This window comes from Talpa europaea (genome assembly GCF_964194135.1).
Source record: "Talpa europaea genome assembly, chromosome: 5".
Taxonomy (NCBI): Eukaryota; Metazoa; Chordata; class Mammalia; order Eulipotyphla; family Talpidae; genus Talpa; species Talpa europaea.
The window spans coordinates 108,678,593-108,703,951 of NC_140071.1; the positions used below are offsets into that span (position 1 = coordinate 108,678,593).

The window sequence follows — 25,359 nt, forward strand, 5'->3', positions numbered from 1 at the left end:
TAATAAAATACAATTAAGTCCGCTAAAACTGGAGAAAAGGGGGAGTTGTCTATTATTTAGATTACTGCTATATATTTGCAATGGTTTTATTCTAGATGTAATCTAAGTGGGTGAGACTGAGGAGTAAATATTCTATAATAACAAAGTTCCAAATATAAATAAAACAGACTTCTAGGACATAAGAATGTACTATATTGAGCTTGATAAAATTTAAAGAAAATGGCTGACAATATGTCCTGTATATTGGTTAATTTCATGTTATTTAATACTGTAGAATGTATATATCTATGTTTAAAAATTAATCAGTGTAGCACCTATTATTTAGCACTGGCCAAAAACAAAATCCAAAACTTGCAATGAGAGAGTAACATGAAAAAGAAAGTCATGTGATAAACAGGGGGTGGAAAACGTCATTTGAAATAAAAGCAATAAACAACTGTAACAGAAACTGGAAAAATAAACATTTACTAAGAAGAAACAAAATGTACAATTCTATATTGTACAGAATTCTATATTGCAGAAATCTGTCAAGTGTTGTAGAAATTCATTGCTTATATATATATTTTTGAGAATATATCTTGATTAAATTCCTGACATAGAAATGACTGAATGTTTCTTTTTCAACACCTGCTTCCTCAATGGGCAAAACAGCACTGCTTATAGACAGTGGACTGGAGGAACTCCCAAAGGGTAAAAGTTAAACATTTTTTCCAGTATTTTCAAATCTATGTGGAAAATTCATTCAAAATGCCCAAAAGAGACACTAAATTCTCTATTCCTTCCTGTGATAGAATTCTAATAAAAAAATTCTTATCCTTTTCTTTACCTCTTTTACCTACCCTCCCTTTTCTATCTGTTTTTTGCTTCTCTTTGTGTTAGGAAAAGTCATAATTGAAAAACTGAACTATTATTAAAGTTTGTTTTAAATCAGTGCCTGGGAAATAAATTAGCCCCTATTCCCACACAGTAATAATGTCAGAAAATGAGAGCTTCCAGTTATGGTGCAGGAAATTAAAGCAATGATGGCCAAAGCTTTAACAAAGTCACAGGAGACTGCATATTATTGATTTTAAGAAAAGATAGATTCCTACTATCCAGAAAATGACATCTGTCTCAAAACAAATGACTAAAACATAAAGCAAACAATTTGAGTCAGTTCAGTAATAGAAAAATTTGTTTATACCTAAAGAGGAAAAAAAAATCAACATAAAACAAAAGCAAATGCAAATCAGGGATTGCAAGATAGCATATCCAACTACTTAAGAACATTATTTGAAGTAGTATAAGGTCAGTCACAAATTATTATTATTCATTTTAATATCTTAGAGGGGACCTACATTAATGAAAACAAAGTCTTATAAGAGGAGTAATTGCTAATAGGTTTTTTTGGGGTATGATGAAAAGATTCTAAACTTAGTCATAATGGGTGTATAACATTGTGAATGCACAAAAATTATTGAAGTGAACACCTTAACAGTGACTGTGAAGGCATGTGAATTATTTCAGTAAAGATGCTATGTTTAAAAATCATATGCTCTATCTAATCTCCTTCTTTGGAGACCAGATGCTGTTTTTGTTTGTTTTTTTCTAACCCTAATCTGTTCCATAGTTGTCACTGGGATCCACCAAATGAACTCAGATTTTACCATAATTCACAAGGGTTAGATTAAAAAATAATTATTATTAGTTACATTTAGACAAATGGTTTTAGGTAGCTGTCAGTGTATTAACAGGAAAATTCAACAGAAATGAGATGTTATTCTTTTAATCACATTGTTGGTACCTCTGCACCAAAACATATTCTATTTTAACAATCATCCCAATTACTTTGTAGTCTGCTTCTTGGCATTCCCTCTCTTCTGGGAAGCAAGCTGCTTTACTGCCAGTATATTCAGGCTGCTGACTGCTGGTGGAAAGTCATGAAATTTGGCTTATTAACTTCTGTACAAATTGATGTTATCTAACTCATCTGTGCCTTCATTGCCTCTTGGAAATCTTCTTATTAATGTCTAATTGGCTCCTTAACACATTTTCCATAGTGCTCATTTCAAGGCTTTTCAAATCCTCTGTCCTCTCAATGTGACCTCACCTATTCACTCAGTAAAAGTCAGTATTCTTTCCTACTATACGAAGTTCCTCTACTTCAAAATGTACCTTATTTGTTCTTTCCTTCTTGCTCACCTTAAAAGTGGGATTATTTTATCACCTCAAAATTATCCTAGTCTAGTGGAAATAAATCTGCTTCTTTTTATCACATATCTGCCACAATCTAGCTCTATAGCTCTATCAACATAGGAGATATGTCTCTGTGTGTATATGCATGTGAGTATCTCTATACTGTATCTGGCCTTAGATTTCGTTATCTGTAAAATCAATGCCTTGGACTTTGTGAGACTTGTGAATATGATGGCCTCTTTTAGTACTGAATCAATCTCCACCTATCTATTTGGTTCTTCTTACCCTATACATGTTTGGGACTTCACTTAAAAAAAATCTTGATTACTGTGATTATTTAAACTAACATTTCTACTATTTTTCTATCAAGCTTTTTCAGTGTATAGATAATATTTGAAGACCCCACTTTCTTACTACTTACTTACCTCTTCACATATTCCAATTTGGCTTCTGCTTCCAGAAGCTAATTTATTAAAATAGTTGTTGCAAAGGATAAATGATCTTTCTTCAATGTTTATTATACTTGAATAATCTTTGATATAAAACACCACAAATGGTATTTTGAAACACTCGCTTAAAATTTTCTTCTCACTTTCTCGTGGTTTGCTTTCTACAGTTCTGATCACCTCTTCTGTTTTTATATTCCCTCCTCAAGGTACATACTAAAAGTAGGTATTTATCAGAAATACATGTTGGTCATCTTTCTAATCTTTTTCCATTGAAACTTTCATTTATCCTCAGGATGTTATAGTTATGTTGATGTGGATTCCAAAAATATTTTCCATAAGTTTTTTAATAGTATGCTGGACATCTCCACATGTCTCAGCAATTTAGTTATGCTGAAAATAAAATTCATCACTATACTCCAATACTCACCAGGAAAAACAATGGGAAAAACTTAAGTTTCTCCTGCTTCTATAGCTTTCCTTTCTGTTAATGATATAAATATGTTTCTAGTGACCATGACATATCCACAAGGAGAAATGCCAAGTGTAAGGGACTATAGTGCCTCTGCAAAGACAGATTATAATACCGCTACTTCTTCATTTGAAAAATGTCTCAATGCTCTGAAAGATATTAAAATTATAATTTCTTTATAATTATTCAAGCTTATGATAAACGTGGGCAAATTATTCATGTTTTAAAACAGCATCACTCTAAATGTCAGAAATATTTTCTCTTTTTACATCATCACTGAAGCACAAATTCAATCACAAATTGAATTATCCCAATTTGCTTCACCAGTTTCTTTGTTTATTGCTGTGAGGCTACACAAAGACCTAAGCCAAGAAAATTCAAAGTGCTTATTTCAACTATATTTAAAAAGAGAAAAAGAGGAAAGAAAAACAAACTCACACTTTATCTGTTCCATAACTCCTGTAGTCTACTGCGGCGGATACAGCCACAATCAGTGCAGGCATGCCATAGCCGACCAGGTAAAAGTATTTTCTACGTGAATGTTCACTTTCAAAAACCTCCACCAGCATGATATAGAGCTGTACTCCCTCCAGGAACATCCAGGTAAAGGCAGCCAAGAAGAAGAAATGTAAAAGGGCAGCAAAAACTGCACAGGCAATCTAGGAAAAGAACAAATAATGTATCAAATAACTGCTAAATAAAATATTACCAACTGCCATAAAACTAGAATAAATATTTATCTAGACCACAGTAATAAACCAGATCTGTAAAAGGATAATCTAGACAAGTTTTTTAAAATTCAGATATTAAAACCTAATTAAATATAACTTACCTTTTAAAACTTTATTTAACACTTATTACTAATGGCCTATGGGGAACAGCATAGCATAATAAAGAAAATTAAAATATTTAGGAAAAAATGTAATAGGAGCCTATGGTAGCTATTACTGAAATTAGTCTATAAAGGTTTTAAAGTGAAAATTAGGAATTTTTACTCTTGGTCATAATCCTGTATGTGCTCACATATAAAGTTCTTCAATTGTAATGGAGGAAAAACATTAAAGTCAGAGAGGATAAAAGCTCTTAAAAGTAAATAACTAATTATAGTATTTTATGATGAGCATATTAACTTGATATTACTAATCCCTTGTTTATTTCTTCCCTATCATGTTTTAATAGAATTTAAAGTGGGCATTGGGTAGTATATGATGTATAGTTATAAAAGTAGATCTGGTTAAAATAAAATGCTCAGAGGTCCTCCCTGGTGGCACAAGGAATTATGTATCAGCACTGTGAAGCAATCCGAAGCTACTGCAGAACAAGTTCGATCCCCAGCCAGGGAGGTGACTCACAGGCACAGCAGACCTCTCCTGCTTGCACACTCCTCCCCTCAGCAGTGTATTTCAGTCAATTCACTTGTTCTGCTCCCCACTCTGTCTCTGGTGAGTCCTCTCACCACCCGCCCCTCTGGCCTACACCCCAGTTCTTGTATGCATAAATAAATCTTTAAAAAATAAATTAAATGCTCAGGAAGTGCTTTTATCTCTCATATTTTGTTATTATAGTGTTGATCTAGAAATTCTTGGTTCTTTTACTGAAAATAAGCTTCTCAACTTGAGGTAATCCCAATTGTTTATTTTTGCTTTTATTTCCCTTGCCATAGGGGTCCAGTCCTGAAAACATCTTTATTGTTGATGTCATGAAATGTATTATTAATACTTTCTTTATATATGTATATCTTTAATCAATTTGGAATTTATTTTTGTACATGGAATTAGAGAGTAAGTCTTACTTTGGCATATTTTCTAAGGTATTACAAGTTTTTTTTGTCAGTTCCTGAAATTCTCATTCTTTTGGAGAGTCTTCATGTTTTTCAAAAAGTCCTAACTAAAGTCTATTGCTCCTACTAGTAAAGAGCAGTAAATTTATAAAAAAAAAATCAAATTAGTATGGATTGAATGGTAAGTATGATTCTTGAGAACTAAGACTAATGCAGGCTAATTTCATTGTGTTAGGGAGATGACAATGAAGGGGACATGAGGAAGTCAATTTAGGGGTACAGAGAGAAAGAGAACCTAAGAGAGATGTAGACAGGAAACATCCATCTAGCTACACTTTATTTATTTATTTATTCATTCATTCATTCATTCATTCATTCATTCAAGCCCTGGGTACAGTCAGAAGCGCAGGAGGGTGAGAGAATTCACCAGAGCCAGAGTGGGGAGCAGAACAGGCAGACTGACAAAGAACACTGCTGAGGGTAGCAGTGGGTGCAGCAGGAGAGGTCTGCACACTATGTGGGACCCTCGCCGGCAGCCAGGGATTGAACCAGCACAGTAGAGCCTGTGGGCAGCTTCGCAGCCCAGCGCTCAACTGTTGCGCCACCAGGGAGGCACTACACTTACTTTTAATAGTAAAGAAAAGATGGGTTGAACTACCCTCTAAGATAAAGTTTTTCCTATCAATCATTGTTCTCCATCTTCTTGTCCAAAAATTGTTTTGTGAAGTATGCAAAATGTTGTGAAGTTTATCAAATCATATGTAGCATTAGGAAACAAAAATAAGAATGAGATTTCTAAATGGAAAAAAATCACACAGCATTTGAATTGCAGGTTAAAAGGAGAATGATGATTTCTTCTTGGAAAAACAGCAGTTTTCCATATCTTGCTTTTTAGAGTTAGAACATCAACTATTAATTTTTGTTATCAGAAGACTTTCCTTTTGGGGGAAAGAAATGTGCACATTGATTGCTTATTCATATGTATGCATTTATGGGAAAAGCTGTCACATTTGTATATGATAACCAATTAAAAGTATAATCACCATAATTGTACCCTTTACAGCCATTAATCATGAATGTGTAATCACAAACATGAATCCAACTGCATTTTTATTATAAAGTACTCCATACATATGGACATATAGTACAGAACAACATCAAGGGAATGAATTATTTATTATGCTTACAAGTCTTCTAAAAAATGAAAGTTTTCTTCTCATTTGCAGTTTTAGTCATGAGAACAAACTAGCAATTATGTGCATTAATCTTAAATAAATAGAAAGGGCCTCACAAAACTATAAGTGGGTATAAACTGTGTAAAGTATTTGATGCTGTCTGTTATTCATATTTTCTGTTAGGGTTTACCAAGAACACATAGCTATTGCTGTTCCTTTTCCCATTTTCTTTCCTTCCCTTCCTACCACCCTTCATTTTTTCCTTTTTGGTATGATTGATGTAGATAGTAGCAAAGAATAAAAGTAGCACTTTAAAAGATATGAAATATATTTGGGCAAACATACTTTATATATTTTCAAAATCACATACAGTTTAAACTGTTTTTTTTTTTTTAATAGAGGCATGTTTTATTTATTTATTTGTTTGTTTGTTTTGTTTATACATGCACTGGATACAGTCAGAAGCGCGGGAGGGTGAGAGAATTCACCAGAGCCAGAGCAGGGAGCAGAGCAGGCAGAAGGACCGAAGTACACTGCTGAGGGGAGCAGCAGGCGGCAGGAGAGGTCTGCGCGCCATGTGGGACCCTCCTCCGGTGGCCGGGGAGCAGCCGGGGATTGAACCGGCGCCGCAGAGGCCGCGGGCAGCTTCGCAACCCAGCGCTCAACCGCTGCGCCACCGGGGAGGCCCTAAACTGTTTTTTATACTATGTCCAGGGGCTACCCTGGTGGCCCAAGGGGTTAAGCGTCATCACTATGAAACAATAGGGAGCTACTGTAGCAGGAGTTTGTTCCCTGGACAGGGAGGTGACAACATTGTGTAGCAGATCTCTCCTGTCTTGCCTGCTGCTCCCCTCAGCAGGGTATTTCACTCAATCCACCTATTCTGCTCCCCACTCTGTCTCTGGTGAATTCTCTCACCCACTGTACCTCTGACATGTACCCCAGTTCTTATACGTATGCATAAATAATCTTTAAAAAATAAATAAATAAATGATGTCCATTAGAAAAAAATTAGCCTTGCCATTCTGTTTTTAATATTTACTCCTGTTCATAAAGTATATTATAAACATAAAAATATGTCAATTATATCTGTTAGAAAAGAAACTCCAGTTCTCAAAGATTTTACTTTCCTCAATAATAAGCTGTGATTAAAAAATTGAAAAAAAGTAGTTATTTAGAAAGCTAGTTTTTGAACAGAATTTCTAAATGTTTATTTACAAAGCCCCAACACTCACTCCTCCTTTATGACAATGGGTTACGAATAATGATAAAATTGACTATCATCTGAAAATTAGCATCTAAGAAGTAAAGATACTTGCAAACATGAATATTACCAGCACTAAACAGCTGAGAGTGGAGAAATTCTTTATTAATATCAATGTAAATTGCTTACTGGTTGATCAGTTCGGTTGATACCAATCAGAAAGAGTAGTTCTGCTACAAATAGGCTGATGCAGAGGTTCTTGTGGATGGTGTTACGGTCACTCTGGAGCCCGCGGAAAAAGCAAAATGTGAAGATGCAAATCAGGAGACAAACAAGGGACAGCAAAATTCCAACCCATGTGATCACATCCAGAAGAAGGTCATGGACCGCGTCACTGTGCTGGAAACACAACAGAAAAGTCGTAAGTTGCAATTATGTATAAGCAGTAATAAAATTTTATAAGGGTCTGGATTCATAGGGCATGATTTTAATAAAGTATTAAATATTCTTCACACACACAATAAATAGGATAGTTAATTATTGGGGTTTTTTAGTCCACAGGTAAAGTGCTTTATCTTTGCTCTGAAGTGCAAATCAGCTTGCCATTGAAGGATGTCAATACTATTTGCAGCTTCCTTAGCTATACACATTTTCAGGTTATAAATAATAGAAGGAGAACAACTGAATTCTGGTTGGAGATTTCAAGGAAAATCCTTTTTTTTTTTTTAACCTATATCTCTTTTTTAAGGCTACTTTCTCCACAACTCCTGCTAGGGAATAGTCTATTTAAAAAATTAATCTATACACTTGGGCAAGTTGTGTCCCAACTGAAATATTTTCTGAATCACCTAGGATTTTGTGAAAATTATATTTCTTTATCTTATAAATCTTTATCAGAATTTTTAAGTTTGAGTTCATAAAAGCATTCATTTCATAAAGATCCCCAGTTAATTCTGATAAATAGCCACATATGGATACCATTTATTTAGTGGAAGAGCTAAAAGAATGGGGAAATTTATTAATTAATTTTATAGTGAATGACTTGGAATCAAGAAGATTGATCCATAAACAGAATCTGTTATATACATATGGAAAATAAGTTATGAAAATCATTATACCCTACAGCATCATAAAATGGATTATAAAAATAAGAAAAAGTTCACGAAAACTTTAGTAATATAACTACATGTTTTGACTTTGTTTAAGCAGGACAATGAGCTTCATACATCCTGGGTTCATTGGTCTGCCCACTAACTCAATGTGGATGAATTCAAAACTCTATTTCTGCCATGTGGTAGCTTGTCTTTACCCCAGACTACTTCCATGAAGTTTCAGATTTTACAAGTGGGTCAATTAATCAGTGTGCCAAGATGTTGGAGTAGAGTTGAAAAATTGACTGCAACTATTAATTCCTTTTGCTTTCTAAGTTTCTTGAAAATCTCTAAAGACCTAACTTCTATCAGTAGGAGAGTGAATAAATAATGGTCAAATTATAGAATGGTATTCTACAGTAGTTAAAAATCAGTGTTCTAGATTTGCAGTCATAAATATGAATAATTCTCAAAAATATCTTATACCTCTTAAAAATTCAAGTGACAAGAGAATTTGTTGTAACATTTCTATAAAATTCTAAAAAAAAGTATCAATGAAATTTTTACATAAGTAGCAAATATTTTACACGTTTATGGGAAATGTCTTAGTTGATAAAAGCTATGTTTCTGATTGATACTATTTTCAACTGTGTGGCTCTTACACACTGATTTTTATTTCTGCATGGAAGTTACTCATTTAGTTATCTTTACCATCAATTTGCCTTAAAAACACAAATCCTGGGTTTCTATTTTTTATTAGTTTTTATATAAACTAAATATTTTCAAAGACTTTTCTGAATGTGAATTTTTTTTCTGACAAGTAAGCCTCTATGCTATAACCTGAATCATAACACTACTCAAATTGCCAGATGTGACTTCACAGTTGTTATTGATAAAGAACTTTGCTTAGAACACTGTCAATGAAGCAGTTTCAAAATACTCCTGCATAACTCCAGATACATTTTTTGGAAGGATCTCTAATCATGAAAGAAAACCACATGAATTTTGCTTTCACTGTTTTGTTCTCCAGGGGACAATACTAAAATAGTATTGAGTCTCTGACAGCTTAAATTACTTTTACTATTTCAGAGTGGGAGAGTGGTTAGTGCTACCTGGTTTCCTGAACAGAGGGCTATTTGCTCTCTTCTTTGACTCAAAGAAAAGATGCTGTGATTGAGTATCAAGCACCAATGTTCAGCACAGCAGTCTTCCATAATGGGAAAACGGCAGATATAACACATTCTCAAATGTACCCTAAAGACCTAAAACACTAAAAAAAAAAAAGAAAGAAAGAAAGAAAGAAAGAAGCAAAAAAACTCCTACGTTTGTCTGAGTAGGTACATTATCACAAATGTATTTACTTTCCTTAGTAGCATTGTAGGTTCTTCAAAACCCCATGTACAGTTATTAAGAGAAGAATAACAGATGTCAAAACATCAGCACAAAAAGTACATTGCACTCAAGACAAAGCAGAAAAAAAAGTGTAGTGATTATTTCACTTTTCAGATATGGCTGCATAGATCAGGAAATGTAAACAACCACCACCACCACTGAATATATTATACTGTGATAGAACTACACCTCAAATACAACCTACCACTTGAATTTTCTTGGTAAGAAGGAAAGAAAACTACATAAAATATTAGTAATAGATGTGACTATAGCCTTTTTAAAAAATAATAGTCTGCATAAATGAACTTTCTGGAGGTTAAGTCATGAAAAAAACTAAACCCCCTTCAAGAAAATGGTCAATTGAATGAAATTTTTAAATATGAGATAATGACTACTGTTTTCCTACATCTACATTCCATGTTCATGCACTGCCTAACTCGGCTATCTATAATATTAACTATAAGTCATTATATGTCCTGAAATGTTATTAATCTTATATTTTTATAATATTTTATATGGTATATAATTTTATAACAGGATACAGAAAAGTAAACAAAAAGTAAATGACAGAATGATTTATTGGAATTAACTTTCAGGAAAGTAATGAGTCTATGCTCTCTAAAAATGATTCCATTAAGACAATACTTGCTTTTCAGGATTTTATGACGTTTGCATTCACATTTCAAATGCCAAATATTTTGTAATATCCACAGAAAATTTCTAATTTTTCCTTTTGTTTTTATCTCATTGAATTTCCTTGGAATCACTATGGATAGCTTAGTAACTTAAATTCCACAAAATGGTGATTGCCAAATTGGGAACAAAAACATACCTTAAAAAAATGAAGTTTTGTGAATATCATTCTGTCAGTGTGAAACTGTCCAATGGGCCGATAGCTGTATTTAATGAAACTAAATCTAAATTCATGGAATAAGGAATGTGACTTTTGCCTCATGATTTTAAAATAGCTCAATATGAGTTCACTAAGACCTTTTGTGCAAATCTTAATATTTATAATTTTATTGTCCAAAAGCAAGTCAGCAAACAAGATGGAGAAACAGATTTAAAATGTTTTTCCTTTTACCTGCATTAAGTGTTTCCAGATGGGAAAGAAACTATATGAATTAATTTTGAAGACTTCTGGATGATTTCTTCTTTTTTATATTTTTAGCAAGTTATGTTTGCCAGACATTGTTTGAATAATCACCCTATGATAATTATTAACTATGGCCCAGTAATTATCAAGAACCCATTTTACTTTCTGTGGGATAATGTATTATTTTGCAAACCTATGGGCACTCACTTTCTTAATGAATTATATAAAACATTGTTTTAAAACATAGATTTCATTGATGTCAGTAAAGTTATGGAAGACCTATTCTCTGATAAATGAGGTATGAACTCTGTGAAATAACTTCCTACCATTGCTCCAACTCTTGGGAACCAGGTCATCAAATGCAAAGGTCACCCCACAAATGCTTGAGAAAATAAAGGAATCAATAGTCTAGGGAAATTACAATTTCCTTTGCAGAACAAGATGAAGGTCAACATTGAGTAATACAGTAAGATCAACAATATGATTTTATTTTTAGCAATTTTATAGTAAATTAACCAAAATAACCGAGCAACAATTTCAAATCTCTGCCAAATTGAAAAAAGTCAATCTAAATATTTTCCGACTTTAATTTCTAAGAGTGAACTACTGCAACAAAGAACACAAAAAGTATTCATTGCCAATTTTCCACTGGATTCAGTAGAATTTATTCAGGAACTCTTTTTGAAGCACAGTGTATAGCACATGCTGTTATTTGAGATTTCCTTGCTTTGAATTTAAAATCTCACTGTATTGGGTAAACTAGATCTGCAACTACCATACCGAAAGAAACAGGAAAGGAAGCAGAGGAAAACGTGGAAACTAAGTATCATAGAGTCATTGAGAATGAAGTGCAAGAAAAAGCTTTTTTTAAGAAAAAATTAAAGTTGTTAAACCAAAAACCAGTAGTGGTTAGGAAATTTTAAAGGAAATAAAATCATCAAGCAATAAATAAGGATTTTGGAAGAATCTGGAATGTGAATAGGAAATGAAGGTAGCTAGATTAAAAAAAAAAATCATTCTTAGCACTTCAGAGTTAAGTACAGGGATGATGAGGAGGAGTTAATAAGCACTTTCAAAAAAGTCAAATTCTATTAGAAGTGTTTATTGGGGTACTCAATCATACAAAACACTATGATATCATATTATTATCATTATTATCTCCAACTTACAAAGAATAAAACTGGCATGAGAATAAATAATTTACCCAAGATTATTCAACAAGTGTGTAGTAGAAACATGATTACTGATCTGGTGACCAATTATCTCAGTTTATTCAGTATGTCCTAATTTTAGCACTATATTTCAGCATCAAGTGAGTCTCCTTCAAGACATCAATCACTGCCATCAGAGAGGGGTGCAAGAATTTGGAAGGAAAGTACAGAATCTATATGACAGCCAAGAAGAGGCTGGAGACAACACTATTGTTAGTTTTTAATGGAGGTAGCATTGATTATCCACCTTCCTTTGTGATTCAGCTGTGTTATCCACCCAACTACTGAGGTTGGAAACCATAATTTGCAGTTCTTAGCATTGAGTCACCCCCATGGTGCCATTATTGTGAATAAGGCACTTTAAGTGTGTAACTTCAGTTGTGATCCTGAGTTCTTCTTTGATTTTGGCTTAATTGCTATACTTTACATTGATTGTCTGCCCACTTAATTTTAAATTGTGAGCATTATGGCCATATTTTCTAATAGTTCATTGGTGAAGCACTATTACTGATATTAATATTAAATACTACTAATTGTCACTGTTAGGTAGTAATGATAATTATGTACAGATTACTTATTAGATATCAAATGTATTTTTAATCTGTTAGTACTGTTTCCCAGTTGGTTCTCTCAAAAGTTGATCAGCCTAACTGGGGGTCATTCAACAAACTTCCTGATTGCAGAAAAAATGTTTATCTTCTCTTCATTATATATATTTTTTAAGATTTATTTATTTTTATGCACGTAAAAACTGGGATATAAGTCAGAGGTGCAGGGCAAGAGGATTTACCAGAGAGAGTGGGGAGCAGAACAGGCAGATCTACTGAAATACTCTGCAAAGGGGAGCAGCAGGAGAGAAAGGAGAGGTCTGCTATGCTATTTGGGTCACCTCCCTGGCCAGCTAGGGATCCAACTTATACTGCAGTGGCTGCTGATAGCTTGATAGTGCTGTGTCTTTAACCCCTGCAATGCCAGGGAGGCCCCTCTTCATATTGTTTTCACTAGTGGACACATATACACACAAGCATACACACAAAATTTCTGAAAGTACCTTTTTATAGGAGTTATGTAATATTTAATGGGGTAAAAAAGTTGGAGTATTATTTGAAATGCCAGATTTGAATTACCCAAATATAAATATGCTTGCTATTAACATTTATACATCATTCTCCTAGAATCATTTCCTCTGGCATGTAAGAAAAGATAAAGTCACCACAGTGAGAAAGCAAAGTTTTAAAAGACACAAACTGATTTAGAATAAAATGAGAATTTTGCTTAATTAAATTTATAAAAGCCTATTTAAATGGAAGCTGTCCCATGTTAAAAAAATGGCAAGTAAAAGTTCAGTAAATTCAGTCTAAGAATTGTCACTGGATACCTACTATATGTCAGTTACTGAATAAAACAGACTATAAATATAAATAATAAATATAAACAACATATGTACACACACGTACACACAAACACTTTTTACTCCATATTCCATTTTCATTTGATCTTATTAACTAAAGCAATCTCAGTTAAAAAAAAAAAGATAGTTATTAGGCTTTCATTTTTCCATTCTCATGAATAAATTTATTACATTTTAAACAGAGTAGGGTCTTCCAGATAACAACACTGGGAAAAACAAACCTGCAGGCCTAGTGACAATAACTTGAGCTAATACTGAATTTTATAAAATGAACATCTTAAAAGCTCCATAAAGTGGATTTTTAAATCAGTGGGTAACCCAAAAATAGAAGATCTTTTAATAGCAATGCTTACACTGTAAAGGTACATCCAGTAAAGTGGAAGTCTCTTGAATTGTATATAACAAGATAAAGTGGTTTAGTTCAGCTATATTTTTGTTCAAATGCTTTTAAAATCTTATTTATAGTTTACTTTATTGCTTATCTCAGAAAGCTATATAAATAACTTTTCTGGAAAATCTAGCTTAATTCCTCTAGAGTCCAGTAGTTCTCTAAATTTATCACCAACACAGCGATATGATATATGCCAGGAAAAAATGAAAGCAGACACTGAATATTCTCATTGTTAAAATAAAAGGTAAACATTTGTGATCTGGAATAAATAAAGTGCACTTAGTTATAAACAAATCAACTAGTTTTTACTAGGAGCAGTATAAGCAATTGAGGATGTTTTTAGAACATTAATATGCTAAAGGATTCTAAGACTTATATTTAATACAATAAAAATAATAATCCCTGCAGTTAATCAATGCTAGAAATTATCTTACTAATGAAGAAGAAAACCAATCAATGAAAAATTTCTGATTACTTACTATTGACTTATGACTGTTCATAACATTAAATTTGTTGAAGCTAATAGTGTGGGGATTCACAATATCCACATAACCACATTTTGAAGGGCTGGGAAGGTATATACAATTGTATTAATTTGTGGATAATCTACTATTTGGTAATTATATTATGAAACAGTTATACTGAAAAATAAGGTGAAGGTGCGGCCTAAGTTATCTCTGCATAGAGGTAGATAAAATTATTTTTTAAAGACACTCAGCTTAATATTTGGACCTGGATCCTCTCCCTAGGATCAATGATTTAAAGGGTTTTAAGCAAATAGGGAAACAAAAAAAAATTTCCAAAAATTTTACAATTCTCAGCATTTTAATAAATTTTGTTATTAAGCCCCTAAAATAATCCCGAGATAATTTAAAAGAAAGAATTCAATAGTGTCATCTCACCAATTAATAATGGAAACAGGGAGCTCAGATGATTTGCTGAAGTAACAAGAGGCAATTGTTTCTTTTAATAACTAGAATAAAAATCTGAATCTCCTGATTTTTAATTGTTATTCTGATTTCTTTTCATATTATAAATTGGAAAAGTAAATTATGATATCAATAGCTATTTTGGTATTGGGAATTAAATGAGATAATATATGGAGACAATAAAGAAATGATATTCATTCCTATTACCACTGGAAATGCTGGATCCTTCTGACAATTGAAGTCACCACCAAATCTTTACTTTCTGAGATTTCTCTAAACTTGATTATCTATTTCTTATTAAATATTTCTGGGTAGAATTGAAGGTGCACCTTTAGAGGCTATTTTTAGCCAACTTTATCTACTGAAAATGAACCTAAAAATTGCAAGGGTGAGATTCAAGCTGCATATGAGAGGAGCCTAAGCAGAAAGCAGGTTTCCCTCTGCTTAAAAATTCTCTTACACCACAGAAATGAAAGCAATACAAGGAAAAATGTTATTAACACTGAATGACATACAGTTAAGTGAAAAAATACAATGCAAAACTAAAAAGCCCGGCTTTATCTCATGCTAAGGCTTGAAGCAATTTCAAAACTGTTTGTCCCAAATAATTATAATTTGAGTAAAGGAAAAGCTATAGGTGATATAAGCTGTCAGACTCTTTCTCTAAATCATTTCTTAGAGTGTGCTAAAAAACTATAGTAGAAATGTTAATTAGTCAATTAATTTGAAACATACTTCTGTAAACTAAAATACTCCCTCCACAAAGGGTGTTCACAAAGAAAATGGTAAGAAAATGACACAAACATTTGAATTCATTTTATTAAACATTCTGAACATCAGATAATAATCCTGTAAGAGATGCTCTTAAAAAGGAAAATTTGTGAAATACCATAAATTTAGTATAAAATGACATAACTTAAATTTCTGTAGTAACTATTTTTGTGCTAAGAAAGATAATCAAGTATTTCTTTATGTAACAAGTAAAAATAACTCAGCAGTTAACCAATAGTGTTGTGATCTTCTACATTTATCTGCCTTAACTGACATAGCTATAAAGTCTCTCTCACTGGCCCATTCAAATTTTTAACACTTTTTCACCTGATAAACTTTAAATTTTCTTATGCTAGAGACCTGTTTTGTTTTATTTGCCATAGCATTTATGGGGTGGAGTAATCTAAAAGTTTAAATAAGGTGAGCAGGAAAACCTCATTGAGAAAGTAACACTGGAACAAACATTGGAAGGAGACGAGGAAGCTGACCTTGCTGCTATCTGGGAGTGTTTACAGAAGGGAGACATGTAGTCCAACTACAGTACACTTGAAGTATTTCTGGAAAGGTAAGAAGGCCAGTAAGATTAAAGCCAAGTGAGCAAGGGAAAAAACAGTGAGAAGGGAGGCCAAGAGATGCTAAAGGGTTTTTGGGGAGGATTAGGGATTTTTACCTTTACAGAGATAAGGAGTCATTCAGATTGGATCAAAGATTTGAAGTATCTGATTTGCATTTTTAAAGGATTACAGAACTGCTGTTTTGAGAATGAATCAGAGGAGTGACCATCTGACTCACATTTTAAAAGAATCCTTCTGGCAATTACACTGAGAATAAATTTAAGGGGGACAAAGAAGGGAGAAATGAAATGAAGTAAAGGGTTATAAGAAGAAAAGCAGAGGAGAGATGATAGAGGCTTGAATCTAGGTGGCAGTGACAAAGGAGCTGAAGCTGATGCTGATTCTGGCCAGATATACTCAGCATTGGGTGTGTGGCATGGGTGAAAAGATACAAATCAGCAAGGAGCACAGCTCAGGTCCAGAGACTGACGGACAGACTAGTCACTAAGAAGGAAAAGACTCAGAAGGATAACAAAATTACAGTTCTAGATTTGGTATACTCATCAGAAACCTAAGTGACTATATCAAGTCTGCAGTTAAATCCATGTGCCTGGAGTTAAGACATAGAGGTAGAAATCTGGGACTCATGAGCTGATGGTAAGAAATATGTGATCAGGGTCTCCTTGGTGGCGTAACAGTTGAGTGCTGGGCTGCTGCTGGGGGAGTATCCCACATGGTGTGCAGACCTCTCCTGCCACCGCTGCTCCCCTCAGCAGTGTACTTCATCAGTCTGCCTGCTCTGCTCTCCGCTCTGGCTCTGGTGAATTCTCTCACCTTCCCGCGCTTCTGACTGTACCCAGTGCTTGTATAAATAAATAAATAAATCTATAAAAAAAAAAAAAAAGAACTATATGGAGAGAGAATGTAAGTAGTACACTCTGGGTCAAAGCAACAACCAGAAATCTTGGAGATGAGGAGGAATCAGCAAAGGATGCTAGGAAGTAACAGCTACTGAGGAGGGAAGAAAAAAAGGGGAGAGGAGAGAAGAAAGTATTTCAAGAATGTGGTTAAAGTAAATTCTCTCCCAGTGCCCTACTAAATATATCTACTCATCCAGAACTATAAATCCTGTCTTGCTCAGTTCTCTCAGATACATAATCCTTCTCTGTGTCTGAAAATCAGAGCCTAGACTTGAAATATAACGATTATCAAAACTATGACTGCAGTGTCACTTCTTTGCCTTTTCTTCCCTTTCAAAAATGTGAGTTCTTTGAGGTCCAGAAGCTTAGTAGATTGCTCAACTCTACTAATTAATAGATTGCTTAACTCTAGTTGAGCAGTGGGAAGGAAGAAGTTGTATAGCATATGGGAAGGAAGAAGTCGTAATTTTTGAGAGCTGAATGTATAGCAGGTAATATATCCCTACCTTTACTTAGGTGTTCAAAAATAGCTGGCAGAAGAAGGAAATGCTGAATAAACAGTAGAGAAAATAGAATACAGAAAAGGGCAACCCAGTGTACAGGTAAAGTCCAGGAATTGAGACACATGTTTAAGACCCCATAGTTTAACAGCATAGCTCTCAAGATTACTCAGCTATGTTTCCTTAATAGATTTTCCTGCAGAGTTAAAATGTAACAACTAACAAACTTATGTATCTATTTTAACTGGTTGCTGTACTTCTCATTGTGCATGATTAAACTGGTATTCTCTTTAAGTCTAATGTAATTTTGGTTAGAGTATGTTTCTTTTGGACTTTGATGACCAGTGCGCTTATTTTCTGTTTTCTAAGTGCCAAAATCATGTTATAAGATCAAAATGGGACTGATTTATGCAATCACAAGAGATTATGCTACAGTATATACATATGGCGTGACTAACTACAAAAAGAAAATAGTGATTTCCATTTATTTTATGTTTTATTGATACACAATAATGGCCACAATCAGGACTCACTCTCTGATACAATAGATAGGTAGAGGCTGTTACACAATGAACTGAACAAAAACTGATTTTGCTATTGCTTCAAATGTGATCCTTTCTGAGTTTATTCTCTAAACTGAAACATAGAATCCCAGAGATACACTAACACATTCTTGGTCTAAATCTGACATTTGTCAGTATGTCCAGTATTATTAACTCTGCTGATATAGCTAAGGCATTTTACTTTTAAGGTAAGGTGCTAATTGGACTTGGATTTGGTCTCCCTCTGGGATACCTGTACCATCTCTAAATTCAAAAGCCTCAAAAAAAAAAAAATCTGGCATGTAATCATTAAGCAACATCAGGTACATAAACCTTTGTCAAAGCTTTTACTTCTTAAAATGAGTTGAACATTAAGTTTTTCTATTTTTATTGATATTAGAGAAAAAAGAATTCAAAAGTATGTAAGCGCTTGTTGCCAATCTCTATAACCAAGTTAATAGCTCTTTGTATCTTTATGTCCTAAGTATATCTAAAATCTAAATCCTTTGACAGAGAGTCATACTGCGAAGACACTGATATAGTCAAGTTAGCTGTGTTTCTGACTTTGGAAATTTCCTTTCTTCTGAATTCTTTCTTAGAATAATTTCTTGCTGAATGGACGAAACCATTATGTTATGTTGTAATATACCAAGTCCTTCGTATTATCAAGCTTTGGGTATTGTGCTTAACAGATGCCTTCCCAGAAGTTTGAGAGTATTTAATCCCATCCTAACCCCTCTGCACCTACCTTTGGTCCTGGGGTCCTATCTTGCCCTGTTCATAAAGTTATGGTCTGAAGTATATTCATACAAAAGCAGAGAGATTGGGGAAGTTTTTCAGCAAGATTATTTTATAAACAAACTTCTAGTGATAAAAGAAAAAAAAAGAAGATAAAAAGTTCTTTAATCATCCAGGAGAATATGGGCTGAACAGAAGAGAGCTTCTGAATTTCTGTGAAATTAGAAAAACTTTGAAGTGAGACTGGCCTACAGAATACCCTTAGGTACTTTTATTTGATGGCATATATCTTACCTTAACTTCCACATGTGCCATCAATACCGCAAAGTTGGTTAGGTGGTTACACGAGCATGTAGTATGTGTTTTATTTGTTGTTAAGAGCCGACAGCCTTGTGTTGACCAATAACCTGTCATTGTGCGCTTGGAGTAGCTCCAAAAGGAACAGTTAGGGTTGAAATTCTCCTCAGATTGCTACATGGAAAAGAAATCAATAAAGCCAATAACTACTTTATGTCCATGTAAATTAGGTAGGCATTTCTTTATATCTAACGCAAGTTCATGTTCTTGTCTTTGTGGAGCTATCCATGAGTGTTTTCATATTAGATGGACATCGTCAATTCTAAGAAAATTTGAATATATATATATATATATTGTTGTTTATTCTCCCAATTAGAGGTGAGGTCACTTAAAAAATAATATTGAAGGAATATAAGGATCACATTACATCAATTAATTTACATTGCTATGTAAAGTCAATTGTTGTATAAAATCAACATCTGAAAGGATATTCTTTAAAACTGTTAATTTTTATTTTTTTGTATATATCCATACACAGATATAATTACTTGTAATATATGTGAAGCCATTTTGAGTTCTACTGAACATATTGCTAGCTCTTTTTAATTATTAGAAGTATTTGTAAACCCATTTATGAGTGTTTTTACCATATGTATTTACATATACAAGAATTATTCTCCACTCTCATTTCAGGAAAAATAAAAACTATTATTCTATAAATAATGAATTTTTATATGTCAAATAGCAGGGGATAGAAAGAGAATTAATATGTTCATGTTATAAAAGCTAGCTATACAGGACAAATTACATGCCATTTTCTTACCTTGATATGTTTAACAGTGAACACCACAGGATCAGCCAAATAAACCTTATTACTGAATTCTTTGTTTATTGCTGCTGTTATAACAGGGGAGTTGACAATAACGGAATGGTTGGTGGACATGGCCTCTGTGCCCAACTTCATGCTGGCATTCTCCGTGGACAAATAAGGACCCAAGTTGTTATACAGGACAAAAGCCACTCTGATCTCTCCTAAAATAAATGGAGATGTGAATTATAAGTACCAAAAAACCTCCAATTAGAGTGTACACTACCATTAAATCAGATACTCTAATCAGATTACAATCAATTCTTTATAAAATATACTCACAACAAAAATGAAGCATTCATTTCAAACAAAGTGTCAGGTGATTCATAATGGTTTAAAGTCAAATGATGCTGAAACAATTACATACTGGTATTAAAATAATGAACCCCAATCTATATCCTACTCCATACACAAAACGCTTAATTCACTATGAATTAAGACTGAGACATAAAACTAGGATCATAACACTTCTAGAATAAAATACAGAATAGTATCTTTGTTCTTGAGGAAGGCAAAGATGCTGTTGGTAGTACCTATAAAACATAATTATATAATTAAAAAAGCAAACTGAACTTTGTCAAAATAGAGAATTGATATCTATCAAAATACAACATAGAGAAAATGAATATGAAAACCACAGACTAGGAATATATTATATATATGCTATAATGTGTAGGCATAAATGATTTCTACTCATCAACAATGAAATAATAAATAATACTAAATGACAAAAGACATAAACACATGCTTTAGAAAAAGAATATATGAAAGGTCAGGAGGCATGAAAAATGATTAACATCATTATCAGTTCAAGAAATAAAAAACTAAATTACATTTAAACATTATTTCATACTTGTTAGAATCTCTGAAATTGAAAAGACTGACAATATGAATGTTGATAATATGAAATAACTGGATCTCTTGCAGAATGCTGATGGATGGTAAAAATGGTTCAGCTATTTGGAAAAATGGTTGGCAATTTCCTATAAAATTAAACACATAGTCTAGTTTCCTACCTAAGGGAAACATATGTACACACAATACAAAACCTTGTTTAAGAATGTTTATAGTATCTTTATTCATAATAGCTCAGGACTGGAAATGACTCAAAAATATATCAATGGGAGAAGAAATGAATTATGTCATAACAATACAGTGGAATATACTATGCATTGATAAAGAACAACCACTTATGATAGAACATCATGAATTAATCCTCAAAATATTATGCTGAGTTAAAGAACAGAGAGAAAAGAGAGCACATGCATATGGTACCAGTTATAGAAAGTCTAGCAATAGACAAAATTTGTCTATAAAAATAGTAACTAGTTTCAACCCAATTTCATCAGGTAGGGAGAGTAGTGAAAAGACTGGAATGAAAACACCAGAGAATTTTGTAGGTAATAGGAAAGATTCATATCTTATTTTATGTGATATACAGAGGTAAGTGCAAGTGTGAAATTTATAAAGCTAAACACTGAGGCATATGCATTTTATTGTATGTAAATAGCATCTCAGTTGTAACTTACAAACCAAACAAATTTAAAAAAGCATTCAAAATCTTTACCTGTCTTAAAACTCAAGTATCATACTCTTTTAAGATCACTATTTCCATACATCCTCCTAATATACTTATATCCTTACAACAATCTCACATATGTGATCCTCTCTAAAATTAACTTATTCTAACACGTTTTTTAATCATATCATTTCCTTTCTAAAAATAAGTTAAGTACTACTTTCTAAAAATAACTTAAAATAAATTCATAGCAGTTCACCAAGAGACAAAATCTGACCTGACTACTATTGTTACTCAGATGAGGAAGTCACAGTACCTGCCCCTGAATTGCACAGTCAAGTGTGAACAAAGACAAAGGCATTTAATTTTTTAAAGGGTGGGGGCTCTTCAACATCTAAATTGTTTGGGGGCCTCCCTGGTGGCACAGGTGTTAAGTCTCAGTGCTATCAAGCTATAGGCAGCCACTGCAACATGAGTTCCATCCCTGGCCAGGTGGCACAGCAGACCTCTCCTGACTTACCTACTGTGCCCCTCAGCAATGCATTTCAGTAGATTTGCCTGCTCTCCTCCCAACTCTGACTCTGGTGAATCCTCTTACCATCCCCTGCTCCCTGCACCTCTGGCCTACACCCCAGCTGTTGTATGCATAAATAAATCTTTAAAAAATGTTTGGGAAATTCCCGATGCCCAGAGATTTGTTGACACAAAATGGAAATATGCTTGCTTTCCCTGCCTAATTTGCAAAGAGGTATCCAATCAGGTACATGAGCCTTGACCTTCAGCAGGGGCTGAGGCAGAGACTTCACTTCTGCTTCATTTTTTTTTTTAAGATTTATTTATTTATGCACACAAGAACTGGGCTATAAGGGCCTCCCCGGTGGCGCAGCGGTTGAGCGCTGGGTTGCGAAGCTGGCAAAGCTGCCCGCAGCGTCTGCGGCGCCGGTTCGATCCCCCGGCTGCTCCCCGGCCACCAGAGGAGGGTCCCACATGGTGCGCAGACCTCTCCTGCCGCCCCGCTGCTCCCCTCAGCAGTGTACTTCGGTCCTTCTGCCTGCTCTGCTCCCCGCTCTGGCTCTGGTGAATTCTCTCACCCTCCCGTGCTTCTGACTGTACCCAGTGCATGTATAAACAAAAACAAAACAAAAAAACAAAAATAAATAAATAAATAAATAAGCATGCCTCTATTAAAAAAAAAAAAAAGAACTGGGCTATAAGACAGAGGTCTGCGGGGGGCGGGGAGGGGAAGTGAGAGGATTCACCAGAGACAGAGTGGGGAGCAGAACAGGAAGACCAACTGAAATACACTGCTGAGGGAAGCAACGGGTGAGACAGGAGAGGTCTGCTGCATATGTGTGTAGCTCCCTGGCCAGCTGGTTGGGTGCAGATAGCTTCACAGTGCTGTGCTTAACCCCTTGTGCCACCAGGGAGCCCCACTTATACTTCATTTTTGAATGCAGTGACATCTCACCAATGATTCTATGCCATGGCACAGGCTGCTGTTAGCCTTCTTGCTTTTAAATGTTTTCTGGACCTGATTCTTCAGTCTTAGTTAATATAGAAGATATCTACTATCCTTTAAGTAATTCAGCAAAGAGATTATGATGAGATATACATACAGAAAATGGGCATTCTTAAACTTCTGATCCACAGCTGTCATCACAGTACTGACTGAACCACAAGTGAAGGCTCTGCCTCAGTCCCTGCTGAAGGTCAAGGCTAGTGCATATGATTGGATGCTTTTTGCAGAGGTGCCCAGAGCAACCTCTTTGCAAATTAGGCTGGGAAAGTATCATAATACTAAATGCTTCTTGACTATTACAATATGGCATTTGATTTTTGTGCTTTCCCTCTGGATTTAATATAAACATGCTGATTTTTTGGAAGTTAAACTTAAGAACATTATATATTTTTCTGGTTAACAGTAACAATTTATATGGTTTATAATTGTCTAATAAGTCATGCCAATTTCCAATTTTCGGATGATGCCCTGTTCCATCCCAATTTGTTGGACTAGTGTGTTCAGTTGCATAAAATTGCTTAGATAATCCACTTGGAAATTAATCCTTATCTGCAGTTTAAGATGATTATACACTATACATTAATTTGGCAAATAAAATAAATGAGAACTATGAGAAAAATGAGTAAAATAAAACATAATATGACTAATATAGACATATTTCAATCTCCATTACCTTTGGATCCGAAAGTTTATGCATTTATTTGATAAAACCTGAATGAGTGCCTCTATGTGCCTCGCACTAGGGTTACATAAATGAACAAGTTAGAACACGTCCCTCCTCCAATGAAGCTTACCCCCTACAATAAATAGGCAATTTAAAAATAATAATATGAATTTTCACAATGGAGAATGAATAAACGCTATGAAGAAGCAATGGCATAAAGTGACTAGTGGAAAAAGAGTAACTGAGAATGGATGGTGTGACAGGGAAAACCTTCCTAAAGATGTTAAGATTTATTCAGAGCAGAAATAATAGAGAAGCTTAATTGCAAAGAACTGTAAAAATTGAATTTCAGTAATAAAATAAATTATGTTTCATGCAGGAATATTTTTAGTGTGTTCCAGGAACTGGATCAAGACTAAATCAGGAAACTCCTGTATATTATTTGTGGGAATGCAAATTGGTGCAAATTGCAGGAAACAATATGGAGATTCTACAAAAAAATTACACTAGAACTACCACATAATACAGCATATATATCTGATAGCATAAAAACACTGACGCAAAAAGATAAATGCACTCCCATGTCTAGTGAAACACTATTTGTAAGAGCCAAGGCATGGAAGGAAACTAAATATCCATGATGGATGAATGGATATAGAAACTTGTATACATTAAAGTGTAATATTATTTAGCCATAAAAAGAAGGAAATCTTGACATTTATAATATATATTACAATACATTAATATTTAATATATTATAATATATTATATATTAATATTTAATATATTATTGTAGGGTAAGGAAAAATGTCAGGCTTTTCTGCCCTCCCGCCATCAGGATAGATTATGGATACTTGCGGTCCTGAATGCATGCCTGATGGCGGGCACCTGGAGTAGGGTGTGGGCCCAGGTAGATGGGATTCACCTGGGCTGAGACTGGGAGGTTGGCATCACAGGGACGCCAGCAGAAGCCAAAAGAGAAGCCGAGAGAGAAGCAAGAGAAGCAGAAGCTGAGAGAAGGCCGGAGAGCCCAGAGTGAAGACCTGCTGGCGGCTGGGAAGCCTGCCAACCTCCCGGCCCCCCAGCACCCCTACCTGCCATATGCCTGGTGAACCCCAATAAAAGACCTGCAAAATCCACTGAGGACTTTGACTCCTTCTTTACCCGGTCTGCTGGATCTTAGAAAACCTGCCCTGTGGTCTTCCTGACCTTTACAATTGGCGTAAGTCAGCAAGATGATCCATGCAGACGGGTATTGGAGCCCTCCGAAGACCTGGAGGGACTAAGGAGTAACAGACTGTTTGCCTGTGACGACGCTGGAGGCGTCATGGTGGTAGAGGAGATGGACAAGGTCCAGGAGCTACAGGACGAGACCTTGCGTGAAGGAGACGCCTGAGAGGACCAGCCAACAACCCCTGAGGCAGCAAGAATCTTTGAAGAGAGGACCATGATTCAGAGCTCGCCAGTGCTGATGGCAGGGAGAGGCCTAATGGACTTGGACTGACGGACTTGGACTGACAATCCCGCCAGAAGGTGGAGGATCTTGGCAGGTTATGTATTTTGAGAATCTGGGGGTGGCCAGTGGGCCTTGATGGCCAAAAGCAGCCTGCATATGCCCAGCAGCTAAGCAGAGGAAAAAAGCCAACTGAGAAGGCAAAAGCTGGTACTGATGCTAAGTTTGGGAAGCCCTGAGT

The 25,359-nt window shown here is 34.6% G+C and overlaps 1 protein-coding gene across 31 annotated transcripts in view; it reads right to left on the reverse strand.

The window, feature by feature from the left end:
• The window catches only part of ADGRL3 (adhesion G protein-coupled receptor L3), a gene marked incomplete at both ends in the record, with an annotated part of 456,353 nt that overhangs the window by 68,287 nt on the left and 362,707 nt on the right, over positions 1-25,359 (reverse strand). For 29 of the 31 annotated variants that reach the window (XM_084234180.1, XM_084234176.1, XM_084234184.1 and 26 more), the window contains 4 exons: positions 3,532-3,752; positions 7,442-7,651; positions 19,093-19,269; positions 19,919-20,127. In XM_084234180.1, coding sequence (XP_084090306.1) covers positions 3,532-3,752; positions 7,442-7,651; positions 19,093-19,269; positions 19,919-20,127 — 817 coding nt within the window. The remainder of the gene's footprint in view (positions 1-3,531; positions 3,753-7,441; positions 7,652-19,092; positions 19,270-19,918; positions 20,128-25,359) is intronic. The other 2 variants (XM_084234185.1, XM_084234177.1) reach the window with 2 other exon arrangements.